Source organism: Xiphias gladius, chromosome 24, assembly GCF_016859285.1.
Source record: "Xiphias gladius isolate SHS-SW01 ecotype Sanya breed wild chromosome 24, ASM1685928v1, whole genome shotgun sequence".
NCBI lineage: Eukaryota > Metazoa > Chordata > Actinopteri > Istiophoriformes > Xiphiidae > Xiphias > Xiphias gladius.
The window spans coordinates 1,835,743-1,853,507 of record NC_053423.1 but is presented as its reverse complement, the minus strand read 5'-3'; the positions used below and the strand labels follow the sequence as shown (position 1 = coordinate 1,853,507).

Genomic DNA, 17,765 nt, shown 5'->3' with positions numbered 1-17,765 from the left:
AGCAGATTCTTTTTATTTGGAAACACAGGGGAACTTCGGAGACAGGTTAAAAATATATTTTATCATTCAGCAGAGAGAATATTTTTTTATCCAGATGGTTAAAAGAACCTTTGAGGATTCTGTAAATACCTTCAGAATAAAGTGATTTTATACATCCTTCTGGCTTTTTCAGACATCACAGCTTACATTACGGTACATTTACATTTACATTTACTCATCTGGCACATGCTTTTATCCAAAGCCTCTGACAAATGAGGGACAACACTAAAACTTCAGTACAGTATGACACCTTGAAGAAGTAAGTACTAAGTACTAAATCAGCTCAATAAGACAAAGCGCAAGGAGATGATGTAAAGAAGTGGACTGAAAGTGTACACTAAGTTCTAATTAGGCATGTTAGTGTGGTAATTACCTGCCTACCTACCTTAATTAACTGCATCATCATAATGATATGTTAAGCATCAGAACTCTAGAAAAATGTAATCATAGAAACCAGTGGCGTGCAGTGACTTTTACAGAAAAGTAAACAGAGCTGAAGCACCAGCAAAGAAGGAGGAGGAGAATACCTCCCTGAAGTAAGAGTTAACATATCAAATGTGCAGTAGAGAGGAAAAAAATCACTTCTATGGTAATCTTCAAAATATTTATCAGTAACTGACAATGACACACCCCAGTGACAATGCAGGATCCAGCCTCAATATGCTGTCTCACACTTCTCAAACTTACTGCTGATCTTGCACAGAGAACACTACACCTTGATTAATAGAAAGGAAAAGATATTCATATGATAACTACAAAGCAGAACAGAATTAAAATGCTTGGGTATTATGCTGCGTGATTAGCTTTAAATATGTTAATTGAATAAATATGTCTGTGAAAGTTTTCCTTGCAAAAGGAGTTATTAAAAGCTGCTCCACAATACAGCATAACTTCTCATCATCAGACATGTTGACCAAGGTGTTGACCAGTGTAATTTGCTCGTTTACTGTTGAAGTAATTTTCTAATGCGCAAGTACAGTTTCCACACACATCTGTGCAAATGTATAATAATTTGTGCATTATCATAACTGATCTCAGAATGGTGGAAGCTGAGTCAAGCGCATACTTGTCTGAACCAGTCACCTGTCAAAGACCCAGGATTATCCACCATACTCATGTGCAATCGTCCAAAAAATGCAGCCCCCCCCCCCCCCCCGTCTGGTTGACAAGCCCCAGCCTTTGTCAGTGGGACACAGCCGTATCCACAAAAATGACAGAAATGATAGAGGCAACAGCTGGTAGTCAACCTCGCTTCCAGGGACAATAGCCTACTGCGGCCACAAGAGGGCAGTAAATTACAAAATGAGTGCAAACAGACAACATCGGATCCTTTATGAGACACAACACTGTTCTGAGATGCAAAGACAGACATTGCTTCCACTTGGGATTATTCTAATTCGATTTTTAGCTTTCACTGATCAAGCACTACTTTCCTTGCTTGTCCTGATGACATGTGACTGATAGAACACTGAGCTGCTGATTCATCACACAGTAAACTAGTTGAGCCAGCTATAAGACAGTTAACAGGGTATGTAACTTGCATGTAACTATCTGTGGTGGATGTGGAGGTGTCAGGTCACATGACCTCCTCTAAAATGTGAACATGCTTTCTCAACTTTGAGAACTTAATAGCAAGCTGTGTGGACCTATCAGGACAATAACGTTTGACTTGTATTTACTATAGCCAGTTAAGGGACAACACAGGAAATGGAACAAAAAATACAAGATAGGCTGGATGAGCTCAGCTGATGATGTCAGTATGTACTAGTAGGAGTTAACATAAAAGGATCACTCTTATCATTATGTCCCGCCTTAGTATCTTGTTTCAACAGGAAGTACGTGATGTTAAGGAAGTAGATGGTTAAATTCATTGTTCCTTTAAAGATTAACTACACCCAGGCTGAAAAACCTGCTTAACGTGCCATCTACATGTTCCTTCCTGCGCTGCCTGTGGTCCAAATATAGAAAAAATTCCTCCAGCTCTTTTGTTTGTGATATGTGTATACAAATAAACTTACTTTGCCATCAGCTCGCAGTTTATCTTTTCATCATTTTATCTCACCTGAGGTGAACTTCTGTATTCAAAACATTGACTAACTTGTATGGGGGTCACTAAAAAATGTCATTTTGTTTAATGCTGTGATGCTGTATTATGCGTTGTTTCATCCAGGGAGAGATGGGTTTGCCAGGTCTGCGAGGCCCAGAGGGAGCACTGGGGAAAGGTATCCCTGGAGAAAAGGTAATCTTTAATCACTTACACTGCAGCTGCTGCCCAAGTATTACAGTCCCAGTCTCTTAGAGGATATCCGGATTGCGGTATGTTCAACATGAACAAATGTTCTTTTTTTTAAGAGCCCTTGCATTTGGTTTTTCTTAACATGCACAGTGTAAAAACACTGACACATATGTAAACAGTTAGACTCAAGTGGTTTAGGTACTTATTTACATCCCTGTTCTGACAATCGTGTCATTGACTTAGGCAAAGTTGACTAAGTGAATCACTGTTTTTAGTTTCGTTTACCATTCACAGCAGAGGTGTCCGCGAGCCTTTTGAATTCATCAAACTGTACCTTTCAGTTACAGTATCTGAGGTGCTGAGCTGTATGACGTCATGTGTATGTGATCTTCCACAGGGAGATAGAGGTGACCGTGGGCCAAGGGGACTCTCAGGGTCTCCAGGCCCAGCTGGCCCTGCTGGAGCTAAGGTCTGTTAAATACAGGTTACTCATAAGTTTTGTTAGGTTCATATGTCTGTTTGCTGTAGGTGGGAAATCAAGCACTTAAGTTATTCATCTACGATCAGGTTCAGATAGCTGGCAAAGTAACACAGAGGGTTATATATATATATATATAAATAATTTATTTTTTATTCATTTAATTAATCTATTTTATTAATTTGATTACTGTAAAACATTCGGCAACAGCTGTTTGAATGAAAACATGTTGCAAATTATCCTTAGGGTTTCTTGGATGTTCAGTACAAATTTCAACCCAATCCAGTGAAAATTAGGCTTAAAAAGAATTGCAGAAATGATGAAATTTTGCTCCAGTGGGCAAACTTCAAAAACTCTTAACTAAAAAAGTATCTGGAGTAGAGCTATAGGATTTTAGCAAGGCCCCATGACTTTAATACAATTTTTTAAATTCCTTTTTTTCAAGAAAATCCTTGACATGAACTGTAAGGCTGTAGGTGAGTGTGTAAAACATTAAAAACCACTAATGTGGTGTTGTTTAACGTTAACAAACAATCTTCAAGCTGCTTCACGCTATTTGATATTGAATTGTTAACACAACACTGATATATTATCTTATTATAAAGTTATTATGGCCAGTTAGTGTTAACTATTTACTTGCCTATTTAGAGTCATAAGAGCCACAAACTCTGAGCAACAACCATGATTAGCTTTCCTGCTAAAATCCCCTTTATTATCTAACTTCCAAACATGAACAAACGTCTTGTCCCTCACCTTAGCTTTTTGAACATAGTACCAGACAAACATTCATACGAGAAAAGTGCACTGCTGATGTCAGTTTGTAGGCTAGAGAGCTAATTAGCTGCTCAGCTGCAGCACATTAAACAGCATGTAAATGTTACTGCAAATGTCACTTGGGTCCAGTTAGATTCTCCTGTGGTCCTTAGTCTTGAGTACTCCAGGAAGGTAATGCGCTCAGGGCACAAAGGGGGCAGGAGGAGCCCACAGGTCTGAAAGGACCAATGTTTTTATACTGCTTGTATCAACCACAGAGGAGATTGTTGGACGCAAATCAAGGAGTGTGCCTTTAAACTGATCTGAAGCTATTGGGAAATATGATTTTAGACTTTTAACAGGGAAAATATGTTTAGTCTCACTAATAGGGAAGACACTACAGCTCATCATAAAGGGCAATGCTGCTTGTAATAGTAATAGTGTTCAATTTACAATATTTCAGAGGCTTCTACCCTTAAAACTCAAAACACAATTCATGCAATTGTTTATAAAACACTTGCTTTTAAATGGCCACATTTTATTAATGAACTCTGGCAACAAAAAAAAACAAAACAAAAAAAACACCTGATAGCAGCTTTAATGCAAAATAGTGCTAGAGGACCTGTTCTGGTGGAATCCTACTTATTGAAGCTCCTGAGACAAAAGCTTTTGTACAATGAAATGAGAAATGTTTGCTTGTTTTCGACATGAATGTTTATCTGCTGGCAGCTTAATGTCTGACATTTTACTGACTCCTTTGTCCAGGGAGAACCTGGCAGCCCAGGAATGGTAGGCCTACCTGGAATTGCTGGGCGTGGCTTACAGGGACCAAAGGTGATGACACCCAGTAAATCAGTAATGGTCTCATCTATATCTGTATAAGTCACCAAAGCTCTCTTCCAAAGTCACTTTGTCAACTTTTTCTAGTTGTAATCTCTGCTTTCTAAAAACTTCAATTCAGATGCTCAGTCCTCTTTGTCTAACTCTTTGTTGGCAGAACCTGTCTAACCTGCGGACCCCTTGACTTGTTCATTTATTTTTCTTCTTCTGTTGAGCTGTGATATTTATCCCGCAAGTGTCTAGGGCTTATGGGAAATGGTGAACATTAAAGGTTGAAAACATAAATTAAAGATAGGCTCTGTTCCAAGGTTGTATGTTCGTTCATTTGCATCGTTACAATTGTCAGTGGGATTTGGAAATGATGTTCTCTTACTTCTGGAACAGAACCTGGTTCTGTTTTCAGTTTGGCTCTCTATCTCACAATGTAAAACAAGTATAGGTCAAAACCCAGTATATGGCGGGAACACCCATATCTGTTTGCTTACATATACCATATTTTAATACAGCTGAATTCCCAATAAAGCTGTTCTCATTTAAATGTGTTTCTGTGTCCGGCGTTAGACAACAGAATAAGTGAAATAGTGACTGAAATGTGGCCCATTAAAACTATATGTTAACCAGCAGTCACTTCCAAACCATTTCCAAGCTGCTGCTCTGCTCTGCTAAAATCCTGATTTTATAACCATGACGTTGTCTGACAAAATCACCATATGTATAAGTTAAAGGCGATGGCTGATGCTGTGATTTCGCCTGTAGATCCTTGTAAGGCGATCACTCAGAGAGACAGTTGGAAGCTCATTCACGTCACAGAAGGAAAACACGTCCTCTCGCTTGCTGGTCAATACTGGAAGCTCTCTTCTACAGAAAGTTACTAAGTTTTGTTACGTTTTGTGCTTTTATGAAGAAAACTCACTAAGGTGTGTGAAAAGTCATTCATCTAGCGATAAAGGTACTAAAGTGGCAACACTGCCTGTAAATGCCCCCCAGTGATATAATACAAACGTGCCAAATCCTTTTGAAAGAGCAGCAGCCAATGGAGAAACTCAGCCCTCAGTCACTTGGCATTCGGCTGCCCAGTTGTGTAACTTAATCACGCACCCAGTCAGTCAGTCAGCCAGTCAGTCTGTTGTGGTCCAGCCAAAAACTCAATTACAAGTAAAAGTTCTGCATTCAGAATGTTACATAAGTATATTCAATTACTTTACATGTTGTCAGATAGTTTCTATAACAGCGCATCATATTTTGTTTTTGTATTTGTATTTTGAGGATCACAGTTTGTTTTGTGTATACTGTAAATCACAAGCTGTAAAGAAACTAGTATCAGTAGCTGTAAAGTAAGTGTAGGGGAGTAAAAAGTACAATAATTTACACTGAAAAATTTTGAAATTTAAATATAAAGTAACATAAATTGGGAATACAGCTTAAGTACAGTTGATATAAGTGAAGCAGTGTCAAAATTGTACCTGAATATACTTGTTGAATTAAAGAATTTTCTACTGATTCTTACTGCTTTATATTAGAGTGATGTAAGCATGACGAGGTGTCCGGATATAATGGAGAAATGGACAAGGCGGAGGCAAATCCATTATTTTCTATAGAGGGCACAACAGTACCCATCAGTGATCATCACTTAAAAACAATACTTACAAGTGAAAACATTTTCCATCAGTCATGCTTGGTTAATCTTTGTTTTAAGAGTTATTTTAACCATTTGATGAAACTGAGTCACTTTTAGCACTAACATAGTATAAACATTACAGTTGTAGTTCTGGTTGCTTGCAGATTAATATAGGCTGAGCCCTGATGTAAAACAATGACTAATCTGTTTACAATCTGTTTATCACAAAACATAATTTTCAAGATTGTTTTGGATGCGGTGTATAAATAAATAAATGTAAATAAATAAATTGCTTATTTTTTTAGCCTTATGTTTATGGTCAGTATCCTTTAATAGGAATAATTTTGAGTGGAATTGTTGTTCACTTGTCCGAATAACAGGGAGATCCTGGGCCTGTGGGACCAGCTGGACCTGTAGGTGAACCTGGACTAGGACTCATTGGGCCGAAGGTAACACAAACACAGAATATAATCATCATATCAATATATCACATAGTAGTACACTATGGAACCTGCTTCAGCTGTGTAGCAGTGCTATATACATCTTCCTTAGTCAAAGACATGAAGTATTTGTGACATTTAACATATTGTATGCTGATGTGCTATGCAGCACCATGCATCTTGGAATTAGAACCGGTGTTATGAAAAAGAAATATTTTCTATTTCTTTATGAAAATTAGTTTTCCTAATAATTTAATACTATTGTTATGGATTTTTCAGGACGGAGTTACTTTTCATTAAATTTGCAATATACCCACTTGCAGGTCAATATATTTAAATTTTCTTACTGTATGTGTCCCCAGCAGTATTTGTACTCTCCGCATGCTGCCTTTTCAGGGTAATAAAGGAAATCCTGGGCCTATGGGACCACCAGGGATGAAGGGAGATGGCTTCCCAGGACCACAGGTGAGCGGGAACAGTTATTAAAAATAAGGGTACAAGTGAATTATCCTTGTATAAAATGCCTAAGAAAGGAAGCATTACGAATGAACATCTTTTCCCTGATCATCAGGGACTGCCTGGCTTACCAGGAGTGCAAGGAGAGATGGGAGCTGAAGGGAAAGGACTACCTGGACCTAAGGTGAGGCACAAGTGTTAATTCATGAATTCATGAAGTGGGGATAAGCCTACAATTTTGCCTCCAAGGCCTCAGAGGGACTTTTGTTGAGGCTCATGGGAACTGTAGCACCATTCAAACTTCAATAATTTTGAAATATTTGAATGCAAATGCCAATGGTATTATAACCCTAAAGTTGATTTACAGAATAAGTTTTAAGTGCTGGACACCTGCTTCCACACCCAACAAAGCAATTATCATCTTCTCATGAATGTGGATATATGTGAAATTTATGGTAGGCCATGTCAACTGATAGAAGTGGGTATGTTGACTTGACAAAAGCAGAAATGGAACTAAAAAAACTGGTTGGGCTGCATAAGGTGGGTAACTAGTAGAAAGAAAATTTAGTCAGAGTTTGTTCTGTTTATTTTGTGTGTTAGGGTGACAGAGGCTTACCGGGGGTCCCGGGCCCATCAGGGCCTCCTGGAATCGGACTGTATGGACCGAAGGTCAGTGAGTGTACATTCTGAATGACAGAGATGAGCAGCGTCTGTTGTCTTTATAAACCATTTCCTCTGCATTTCATAAGGATATTAGCGTTAGACCTTGACAATTGCTGTAATGTATTGTATTCCTAGGGCTTTACGGGGCAGCCTGGTCCACCAGGACTCCTAGGGCCTCCGGGAGAGGGCTTCCAGGGACCAAAGGTAGGCAAGAGAAAACACCTGAAAATGCTAGTATAGTGTCTGTCAAGACAATGGGATCACAAATTTATTCCAGCTATATCATATTGTTCACCGAAGGATGGGCAAGGTACTTGATTTTAACGATTTGGCACCCAGCTATGGTGGAGCTAACTGTTTTGATTCATTGTCATGTCTTGCAAGGTTGCCCAATCAATCAGTCAATATGTGGCATTTTACTCAATGTAAACAACTTTAAGATAGGTTCATATGCTGATGATACCCTTCTCACTCTTACCAATTATTCAATCTTTATTCTTAGGGAGAGCCGGGGTTTCAGGGGCCAGTGGGCCCTCGGGGGGCACCAGGGGACGGCCTCCCAGGAGAGAAGGTATAACCAATACAGATATTGGATGTGTCAGTGGTAGCATGGCCTTTCACATACTGCTTTAGATTATCAGTTTCCAACAGTTGCTGTAATAAAGAGTGCTTTCACACAACCCAGGGTGATAGAGGCATTCCTGGAGACCGTGGAAAGAAAGGAGACAAGGGAGACTATGGAGAACCTGGATCTACTGGACCAATGGTAACACAGCATGTCCTATCTTCTAAATACTTAAAATGCTTCATGGTTTATACAACAATCTCGCAAACAAAGCAAGAGAAAACAAATCTCCCAAGTAAATTTGCTCCTACTTTTAGAGCTAGAAGTAAAAGCATTTTTTTTAGCTTTCTTAACTTAACAAATTACTCCTATCTCAGCGAATATGTATGGAAGCTCCAGAGGAGTCTTAACCAGTTAGGAGTTGCCAGGAGATGGTGTTCAGGAATCTGCGATCATAAGAAGAAAATGAGCTTATTAGTAGATACTGTTTTGGAAAAAATCAAATAATTTTTTGATTTACCTTGTGCAGGATGCAAAAGATAGTGCATGCTCTTCATAAAAACCTCACAACAACAGGGGAAATGCAGCTTTATATCAGAAATGATTTTAATTTTTGTCACAAATAAATATAAAAATTTAATGCAGAAGTGCCCACAGTCCTGTTTGAAAAATCCTTGTTGCATGTGTAATACTGCACAATAAATGTGATTGCGGCACTAATATAGGTAGTGTAAAACAATGTGATTGTTAAGTCTGAATTATGCAGCTGATCAAGGTATGTAGCCTACAAGTTTAAATTTGTAATGTAATTACAGCTTAATGCTCATGGCCTATTGGTTAATATCATTAGACTATGAGTTTAAGTTATTTATTAACTTTGGCATCATATTGCTGCATACATAACTTAGATAACTCAGTTACGTACTATTTACTTATACATATAAAGCCTACACAAAAAAGTGATGCTATTTTTTTTGCATTTTTGTATGGTTCCATTTTTTAATATTTAAAATTACAGCTGTCAGAGAACACGTAATCATATTTTTAGAATTTTACTGGAATTGTCATAAAACAGCAATGTCACACTCCGCTGGGAGTTACACTTATTTTCAGTACAAAAGTAAGAAGATTCATAAATGTCTCCAGAGAAGTCCCTTACACAAGGTCACTATGTACATGTCCTATGTTGATGATCCCAAAATGATGTTATCATTCTACTTCCTAATCTGAGTTTAATTACAGGGGAGACCTGGAGAAAAGGGTGAACCAGGACTGACAGTGAGTAAAGTGATTAACACAAATGACACTGAGTTGTATATTTTAACATTAAAATTTAAGACCTAATTTTTTCATCATCTTTTTTTTCTGTACACAGAGAGATGAGGTCATCAGAATAATAAGGGAAATCTGTGGTAAATTACACATTTTTTGTTCATTTTTGCAGCAGTTTACTCCTGAGTCATTAGTTATCTTGTTGTGTTACTTAGTTAGGGGCTAATGGTTCTCATAAATGTAAATGAGTGGACAAAATATTAGAAACACCTTACGATATAAAACAAAAATAAAAAAAAATGCTTTGAAACATGCTATATAGTTGAGTCAAGACAAAAGTGACTGGGTCTGAACCGACGTTTTGAAGTGATGAAGTATTTACTGCAGAGCTGTTGCAGTGTATTTAGTTCAATTAGGTAAGATTGTAAGTTGCATAGAGATGCAGTTATGCTTATGGCAAAGCTTTGTTTGTTACGTTTTTGTATCCACTCCAGCACTTTTTTTCACAGTTGTGATGTGTCATTTGTTGCCCAGGCTGTGGTCTGAAGTGCAGAGAGAGCCCTCTGGAGCTGGTGTTTGTGATAGATAGCTCTGAGAGTGTGGGACCAGAAAACTTTGAGCTGGTGAAGGACTTTGTGAATGCTCTTATTGACCGGTTATCAGTAAGCCGAGAAGCTAGCCAGATCGGCGTGGTGCTCTACAGTCATGTGGACATGGTAGTGGTCAGTCTGCAGCAGCAGTACAGCCAGGATGACGTCAAGGCCGCAATCAGGAAGATGCCCTATCTGGGTGAGGGTACCTTCACTGGCAGCGCCATCCATCAAGCTAACCAGCTGTTCCGGGCCTCGCGACCTGGTGTGAGGAAAGTTGCTGTGGTTTTAACAGACGGGCAGGCCGACCCCCGTGACATCATGCAGTTTGAAGAAACAGCCACAGAGGCCCACGCAGAGGGGATCGAGATGTTTGTTATAGGAGTCGTGAACAAGACCGACCCTCTGTATGAACAGTTTCAGATTGAGATGAATGTTATTGCCTCTGATCCAGATGAAGAGCACGTCTACCTTATAGATGACTTCAGGACACTTCCCAGTAAGCAAACACACATTATCTCATTCCTCAGAAAATGCACAACCACACTGATGACTATTAGTGACACTAGCATGCTGACACATTTATCAAAGAATTGATCAATACTGCAGTGATTTTCAGTAACAAGCTATAATTACAATTAATTAGGTTTGAAGGGTTACTCAAAGGGTTACTTTCTTTTTGACATCAATGAAGCAAAGCCTGCGAGCTAGTTCAGGCAATCCACACACCACTGCTACACTAATATGGTGTATTTTTCTCACTGCAACATATATCCAAGGCACCCTTTTAATCATGGTGGTATAATTAAGTTGTCACTGCTGTCACTTACAGCTGATGCCACAGCTGCTTCTGTTCATAAAGTATTTTAAATCCTCTCCTACACCCCAGCATCCACCTGTAGGCTGTAAGAACGGGGGCAGGGGATTATCATCATCATGGTGTTTCCTTGTGGGGAATGACAAGATCAGAGACTAGACGCCAAGTATCACGACACATATTCTAAATTAAAATAATCCATCCCATGTGAGATGGCTGACAGAAAGGTTAAGAAGGTCCCGTCAACATGTTTCTTATATTCCTGACACTGACTCTCCTCTATCCATCCACATATGGAATGGTATTTGTGGTGTGTTGTTTTTTTTGTTTTGTTTCTTAAATTGTCCTAGACCATGTACAGTATACATCTATAGTAATGTATGTCAGGTAAAGGGATGAAGGAACACTCCAGAATTTTAGTAAATGTAGTTTTTTTGCTGTGAGTTGAGAATCAGTCAGTTGCAGTCATGCCTCCTTTTGTCCAGTGCAGATATCTGGGATGTGTTTAAAGGTCCAAGAGCTTATTTACATGTTATATTAGGTAAGACTCAGTCTTAAGGGGTGTGCATAATGTTCTGGCCTATCGCTGTCATAACTGTGTTATGAGAGGTGACATAAACAGGGAATGTTTATGTCTGTTGTCAGTAAGTGATATTTGATTGATAGAGTCACTTGAAAATCAAAGTTGATACATGAGTAGAAATATCTCACAGTAGTTTGACATTAATCACAGGGAGCATAACTTGCATAAACCATGTAAACATTGTCATTGAATGTGGGCCAACAACCCACAAAAGTGCCTTAAAAACGATTCACTGTAGAAAAATTATTTCTATGGTTTATTATTTATCTAGTCACCACATATCATCTTATGTGATGAGTAAAACGTCTAACAGTATCATTTATAATGTTGTGACATCTTTGTTTATTTTGGTACAGCTCTGGAAAGCAAATTACTGAGTCGGATTTGTGAGGAGGATGACACAATGGCCTTTCTACCAAAAATTCACCCAGAGGTTCGAGAAGAAGGCCGTTTCATAGAGTTCCCAACGGGAGAAGAGATACAAGTAACGCTGCTTTTATCTCATATGGTAACATGATAGATAGATAGATAGATTTAATACTGGAAAATATTGTAAACCTCAGTCTTCAGGTGGTGAATATTACAAAACATAATTCACCTTAGTTTTAGGTAAACATTTAACCCTACATTTAAAAGACTCAACTGCATTGGGACTCATTATTTGGTCAGTCTGTTGGCCAGGCTGCTTTCTTTGTCCAAACTGAAATATATCAACTGTTGAGACAACAGGCATTCATGGCCCTCAGAGGATTAAGCCAGATTTTGGTGAATCCCTGACTTTTCCCCTAGTGCCACCATGAGGTTGACATTTTTGGTTTGGACTGAAGTGTCTCTGCAATAACTGAATGGACCGCCATGAAGTTTTGTAAATATGTCCCACTCAGGGTGAAATGTAATAACTCTGTTGTTCTATTTTCTTCTTGTGTTTAGTACTAATTAGCATTAGCATTAGCACGCTAACATACTAAACATGGTGAACATGTTAGAGAGCTAAACTATTGCATTCTGTCGCAGTGGGACTCTCACATAGAAATGAAGCGACATACAGTATGTATAAAAAGAATCCTATAAATAGAGGTTATTTGCATGGACATTCACAATGGGTGTGATTTTGGAAGGACATAGCAACTATTTAAAAAAAAGGGGGGGGGGGGGGTCACCAAATCATCCTTTGGGTATCATGAATATTACCAAATGTCATGGCAATTGAGTCAGTCTGGACAGAGCTATTGCTGCAAAAAGCTGGCATGATGTTCACCTGATCATGTATCTCAAACAAGATTCTAAAAGTAGATTGTTATACTGTATTGAAATGGCTGCATGATAGGGGAAAAAAGATTATATTAAAGAATATAAAGATATAGTGCATCTGATCTTAGCTCATCATCTACTTCCCAGCATGAATTTACAGTGGAGACAGGAACCGCCCCAACTCTACAGTCCCCTGAATCAGGGTGGCCTGATGAGAACCTGGTTGATGCTAGACAGTTGGTGAAACCTTGGAAAAGGCTTCCAGACATCACGTTTGCCTCTCCTGGTGGCAGAGGGAAGCAAGGCCCTGGGGGAACCTCCATAGTTGGCCCTCAGACTCCGACTGACTGGCTGCATGGGGCAAAGAGCACACAGGCTCCAATAAGCCCTCCTCCTTCAGCCCCGACAGACTCTTCAGTGCCAGGTAGAACAAGCAGAACACCAACAGATGAATACCACTGACAGCTCCACAGCCAAACCTTTGATACATGTCAATTGTATCTTCTTGCTCTTCCTAATAAGTGATTTGCCTTCCTGTACTACCACATCTGGTGAATGACAGGATAGCTTGAGTTGTGCAACACATCGTGAGTCTGCTTATCACATCTTGTGTTTGTTTTGTAAAGGCAATCCTGACATTGCCCTTTCTCACATGATTTTCTCTTGTTAGCCAGGACAATGAGCAGAACAGTGATAGAGAAACCCAGCACACCCTTTGCAACAAAAGGTTTAAAACATATAAACAAACATTTGGAGGAGGGATTATGTTAATGTGTATGAGTTGAATAAACAAATGGCACTACATTAAATTGGATAATTAATTAAGATTATAATTAAGGAGATGACCTTTGGGACCCCACAACACTTCACACAGCTCAATCAGACATGGCAGGATTAATTTGTTAGGGTTAATCCTGCCACGGCAGAGTGTATGGCATTATGTATGAAAGCGGGAGCTGTGCTGTGTTGAAATAAATATCTTACTACAACAGACATTTGCAACATTTTAAATCTTTGCTACTCTGTACTGATCTACTGTGTATGATTTAAATACACTGTATGTAAAAAATTTCATTTTTAACACCTTTTTGTATTTTGGCAGCACACTTTTTTATTATTCCGTTTTAGAATGTTGCAAAGACCCAATCCAAAACAGACCCATGAAAAACATACATTACTTATATCCAAAATGAGTGTATTCATTTTCAGAAATAGAGATCTGAAAGGCACCCAAGAGCATTTAGACCTGATCCAAAATGCACTCGAACCAAACAGAGAGAAAGGACAAACACTGGCAGCAGCTTGATGCTCCAGCAATTAGTTGTGAATTTTTTTTTTAGAAATACCGTTTAATCAAATCAAGCTCATAGACTGTGCAGTACTACCAGCTTTTTTACAGACCTCTGTTGTTATATTATGGGGATGGAATTTTTCCTCAACTAGGGGTGGCCTTTTTTCTATTAAGTACATTACTTTAGTAAATGTACACATTTTAGATACTTGTATCTAAAATGTATGTTTGTATGTTAAATCTAATTTACAGTTTAGATTAAACACACAGAGCTCAACTTAATATGAATTTAAACATGCATTTTTTATAGACTGAACTACCCAACAGTATATAAAGTAATTATATGAGCTTCATCTCGCTCAATTACCAAAGTAAAAGCTACTTACACATAACTAGCGTAATTATACATGATTTAAACTCATGAAATAATCATACTGTATACACTAATATAACACTTACGGGGCCATTTTCCTGTATAAAAAGTAGTTTTACTTTTGATAATTTATTTTTAATTTCCCTTTTGCTGCAATTATGTACTCTATCTATGTTCTTTGTATTTTACTGATAATGCACCTGTACTTTTATGTCAGTACAATTTTAAAATACAGGACTTTTACTTGTGACAAAGTATTTTTATATTGTAGTATTTCTACTTTTCTTAAGTAAAGGATCTGAATATTTGTTCCACTATTGAACAGATTATATTGGGCTAAGCTTTATAACTTTGACTGTAAAGTGACTGAGGGACTAGTAAAGAGTTTGCACAGATCCATTTGGGTATTCAACATACTGACATGCAGACAAGACACCCACAGGAAGGGAATGGAACATTTCCTGACCTGATAAAAGTCTGGGTACCCAGCGAGCATGGTGTGATGACTTATGAAATCGTGCAGGGCAAAACCAGGTTGTTTTTCAAATGTCCTCTGTTTGAACTTTATCTCAGTGACTATGTGTCAGCACGTGGCAGGTTTAAAAAATGGCCTGTCATATGTTCAAACAGTCATTGAAATGCAGTTGATGGTGGCAATGATTTATCAATCCAAGCAAAACAATTCATTGCATTCTTTCACTGCACCTTTCTTATCCTTTCAGATGAAGGGTGCAGTCAGCCTCTGGACCCAGGTCCCTGTCGACAGTATGTTGTCAAGTGGTACTACGACCCTGATGCCAATGCCTGTGCACAGTTCTGGTACGGAGGCTGTGAGGGCAACGCAAACAACTTTGAGACTGAAGCCAACTGCAGGAATTCCTGTGTTTACACGTAACAGACTGTGTTTTGAGAAAAGGGTGTGTGCATGGAGTGTGCATGGAGCATGCACACACCAGAGGAACAGAATGGACTGATGATGCAGGCTTTACTGTTTGACCAGAGCGCAGGCTAGCAGCTGCTGCTGCTGTGGTTACAATCGGAGGACTGCTGCAGTTGAAGGAGATGACTGAGAGCTGACTTGGATCCCGTCATTGTCTCTCAGGTTGCGTTCACACTGCAGGTGCTCCTGTTCAAGTCTGAATTGCTGCACAGAACATTGATTATGATCATGAATAAGCGATATACTTAAAAACTGAAATTAATGCCTGATCATCTCTATCTGACCAAAATGTATATTTAACTTTGAGCTAATTAAAGGTGTTAACAGTGAATAAGCTAAACGCTATAATCACCATTTATTAGTCTGTTAGTGTGCTAACCTAATACTGTTTAATTATTGTTGGCAAATTGATTCTACTAATCTGTAAGAACATCTTTATTGTTCTTTATTACTCATCGCTTTATTGTAAAGTCAGTACTTATGTCGCTGTCAGGATTCTATAGGAACAATGAGTTCCAGTAACCTGATGGGTCAGTAGTCGGGCTGTTGGCATGCTGATTAACTAACCTGCTCTGCAGCATAGGTTACCAAGGTGATATAACCTGGTTTCAAATTGAGCTAGCTCCATGATACTGAAGAAAAAAAAAAAATTAAGCCCAAAGATAGCTAGATAACCCACTAAACTCCCTTCATGATACAGACCCCAGGACAACTCATGTGAGTATAGTAATTTATGCTGAACATTTGTTCAATGCAACAGGATAAACTTTCAACTTCTACAGTGGATCCAAATCACAGCAGGAACCCAAGTAATATTAGTCTCATTCAAACAGAGCTCAAGCTGAAAAAATTTGAACAACTCCCCAAGATAAATGGTGCAACACTGAATTACTGTCATGGTCTGAGAATTAGCAAATCTTTTTTAAACATAGTCACCTGATGTATTTTTCTAAAGGCCAAATCCTTATTTTTTTGGACCACATACATTTATTTCAAATGTCAAAAAAAAAGAAAAGTTACCTATACCACTACACAACGGAGGTGAATGGAACTATCTGTGGGGCTAGATACCATTAGAGTTGAGAAATTTTTTTTTTATAATTTGGGTGAACTGACCCTTTAAGCAGCATCATCACAAAACAGTAATCGAAGCATAATTTGGACATTAATACTACAGAAAAAGTGGGTTTGCCCCACTTCTCTACAACTAAACTACGGATGGCAAGATGACCATCTGACCTCTGTCACCAGTGGGTTTAACATATGTAACTTTAGGCCCACACTATGATACAATTAAGTATTAGGGTCACTTGATAACATGATAACATTTTGAGCATATAAATGCAAGTAAAATTGTAATCTTGTGAGGAAAATATATTAAAAATGTATTTCAAATTACAATAGGAGTTAACAATATATTGTGATTTAAGTTGTAATTTTACAAAAAAGGTGTTTAATATCAAGAATAAAGATGTAATACAAAGTCAAATTAAGTCACAAGTGTACAGGAGAAAAAGTTGTAATCATTTTATTATTTTATTATTTTGTTGGAGAAAAAGATGCCCAGAGCAGGGCCAGAGTGTATCTCTGGACCTCTCTTCCAACACTTAATTTCAGTGAAGGTGTTCACAAAAACTCACTGGAGATGATCAGAGTTTAGCATCAGAAACCAACTGTAGAAAGCATAGCTAGACATTATTTTTTTATACCCCAAATCACTCCTCCTTGCTGGTGGGTTCTCCACCTTCTTTTCTAAAAAATGAACTTCACTGTCATGCTTTCCATATTTGGTTGTATCCTCCATATCCACCTGAAAATAATGGTGTCAGTCTCCTTGGAAAATCCCTAACTCTCCCAGCCTGCCTGGGCAAGTCCGGGTACCTCCTGACACCACTATCTCCAAGGTGTCTTAGGCCACATTTTTTTAAAAACTTCAATATCTCCAAACTGTGTATTACAGCAATCATTTTCTTAATTCAGATTAATCACAATACTTCTATTACTCACTGCAAGCCAAATGATTGAGTCTGATTAAAATTAAAAATCAATGTCCAATACATTCTGGTCCATACTGTAACACACAGTATATTTCTTGGGATTTCACTACTACAATTTCAATGTCCTAAAATATGATGACTGGGTGCTTATTGGTGAAATCTTTAGCTCCAGATCCTACACATCCATAAACTAAAACATAAGCTGACAATCAAATTTACCAGGACAGACTGTTAAAAACAGTTTTTAATATTACTTTATTTTAATTATTATTTTGAAGTATTATGACTTTATCTTGTACATTTATGACTTATAGTAATATCCTGACTGTTGTCTCAAAATCCCGACTTAAGGGCCGAATAGTCATACTATGTCATGACAAAACATTTAATGTCATGAGAAAACTTCTGTGAAAAGCAAAAAAAAAAAATCAGAATTGAGGCACTCTCACCTGCTATGTGAATATAGTCTACTCAATATACTGTTGCTACAGATGTAGTTTATGGACCCAAGAATGTATAAAACTTTGGATTTTTTATTTTAGGGTTATTAAATTCTGGGATTT

General features: G+C 38.1%; 1 protein-coding gene across 1 annotated transcript in view; it reads left to right on the top strand.

Annotated features, from left to right (window-relative positions):
• Nucleotides 1–15,160, top strand: part of col28a1a (collagen, type XXVIII, alpha 1a) — a 36,064-nt gene extending 20,904 nt beyond the window's left edge. The window contains exons 20-35 of the mRNA XM_040121810.1: nt 2,210–2,278; nt 2,673–2,744; nt 4,272–4,340; nt 6,345–6,413; nt 6,801–6,869; nt 6,976–7,044; nt 7,461–7,529; nt 7,659–7,727; nt 8,026–8,094; nt 8,209–8,289; nt 9,331–9,366; nt 9,464–9,500; nt 9,895–10,449; nt 11,707–11,834; nt 12,749–13,025; nt 14,988–15,160. Of these exons, the coding sequence (XP_039977744.1) occupies nt 2,210–2,278; nt 2,673–2,744; nt 4,272–4,340; nt 6,345–6,413; nt 6,801–6,869; nt 6,976–7,044; nt 7,461–7,529; nt 7,659–7,727; nt 8,026–8,094; nt 8,209–8,289; nt 9,331–9,366; nt 9,464–9,500; nt 9,895–10,449; nt 11,707–11,834; nt 12,749–13,025; nt 14,988–15,160 (1,911 nt within the window). The remainder of the gene's footprint in view (nt 1–2,209; nt 2,279–2,672; nt 2,745–4,271; nt 4,341–6,344; nt 6,414–6,800; nt 6,870–6,975; nt 7,045–7,460; nt 7,530–7,658; nt 7,728–8,025; nt 8,095–8,208; nt 8,290–9,330; nt 9,367–9,463; nt 9,501–9,894; nt 10,450–11,706; nt 11,835–12,748; nt 13,026–14,987) is intronic.
• Nucleotides 15,161–17,765: the final 2,605 nt, after the last annotated feature.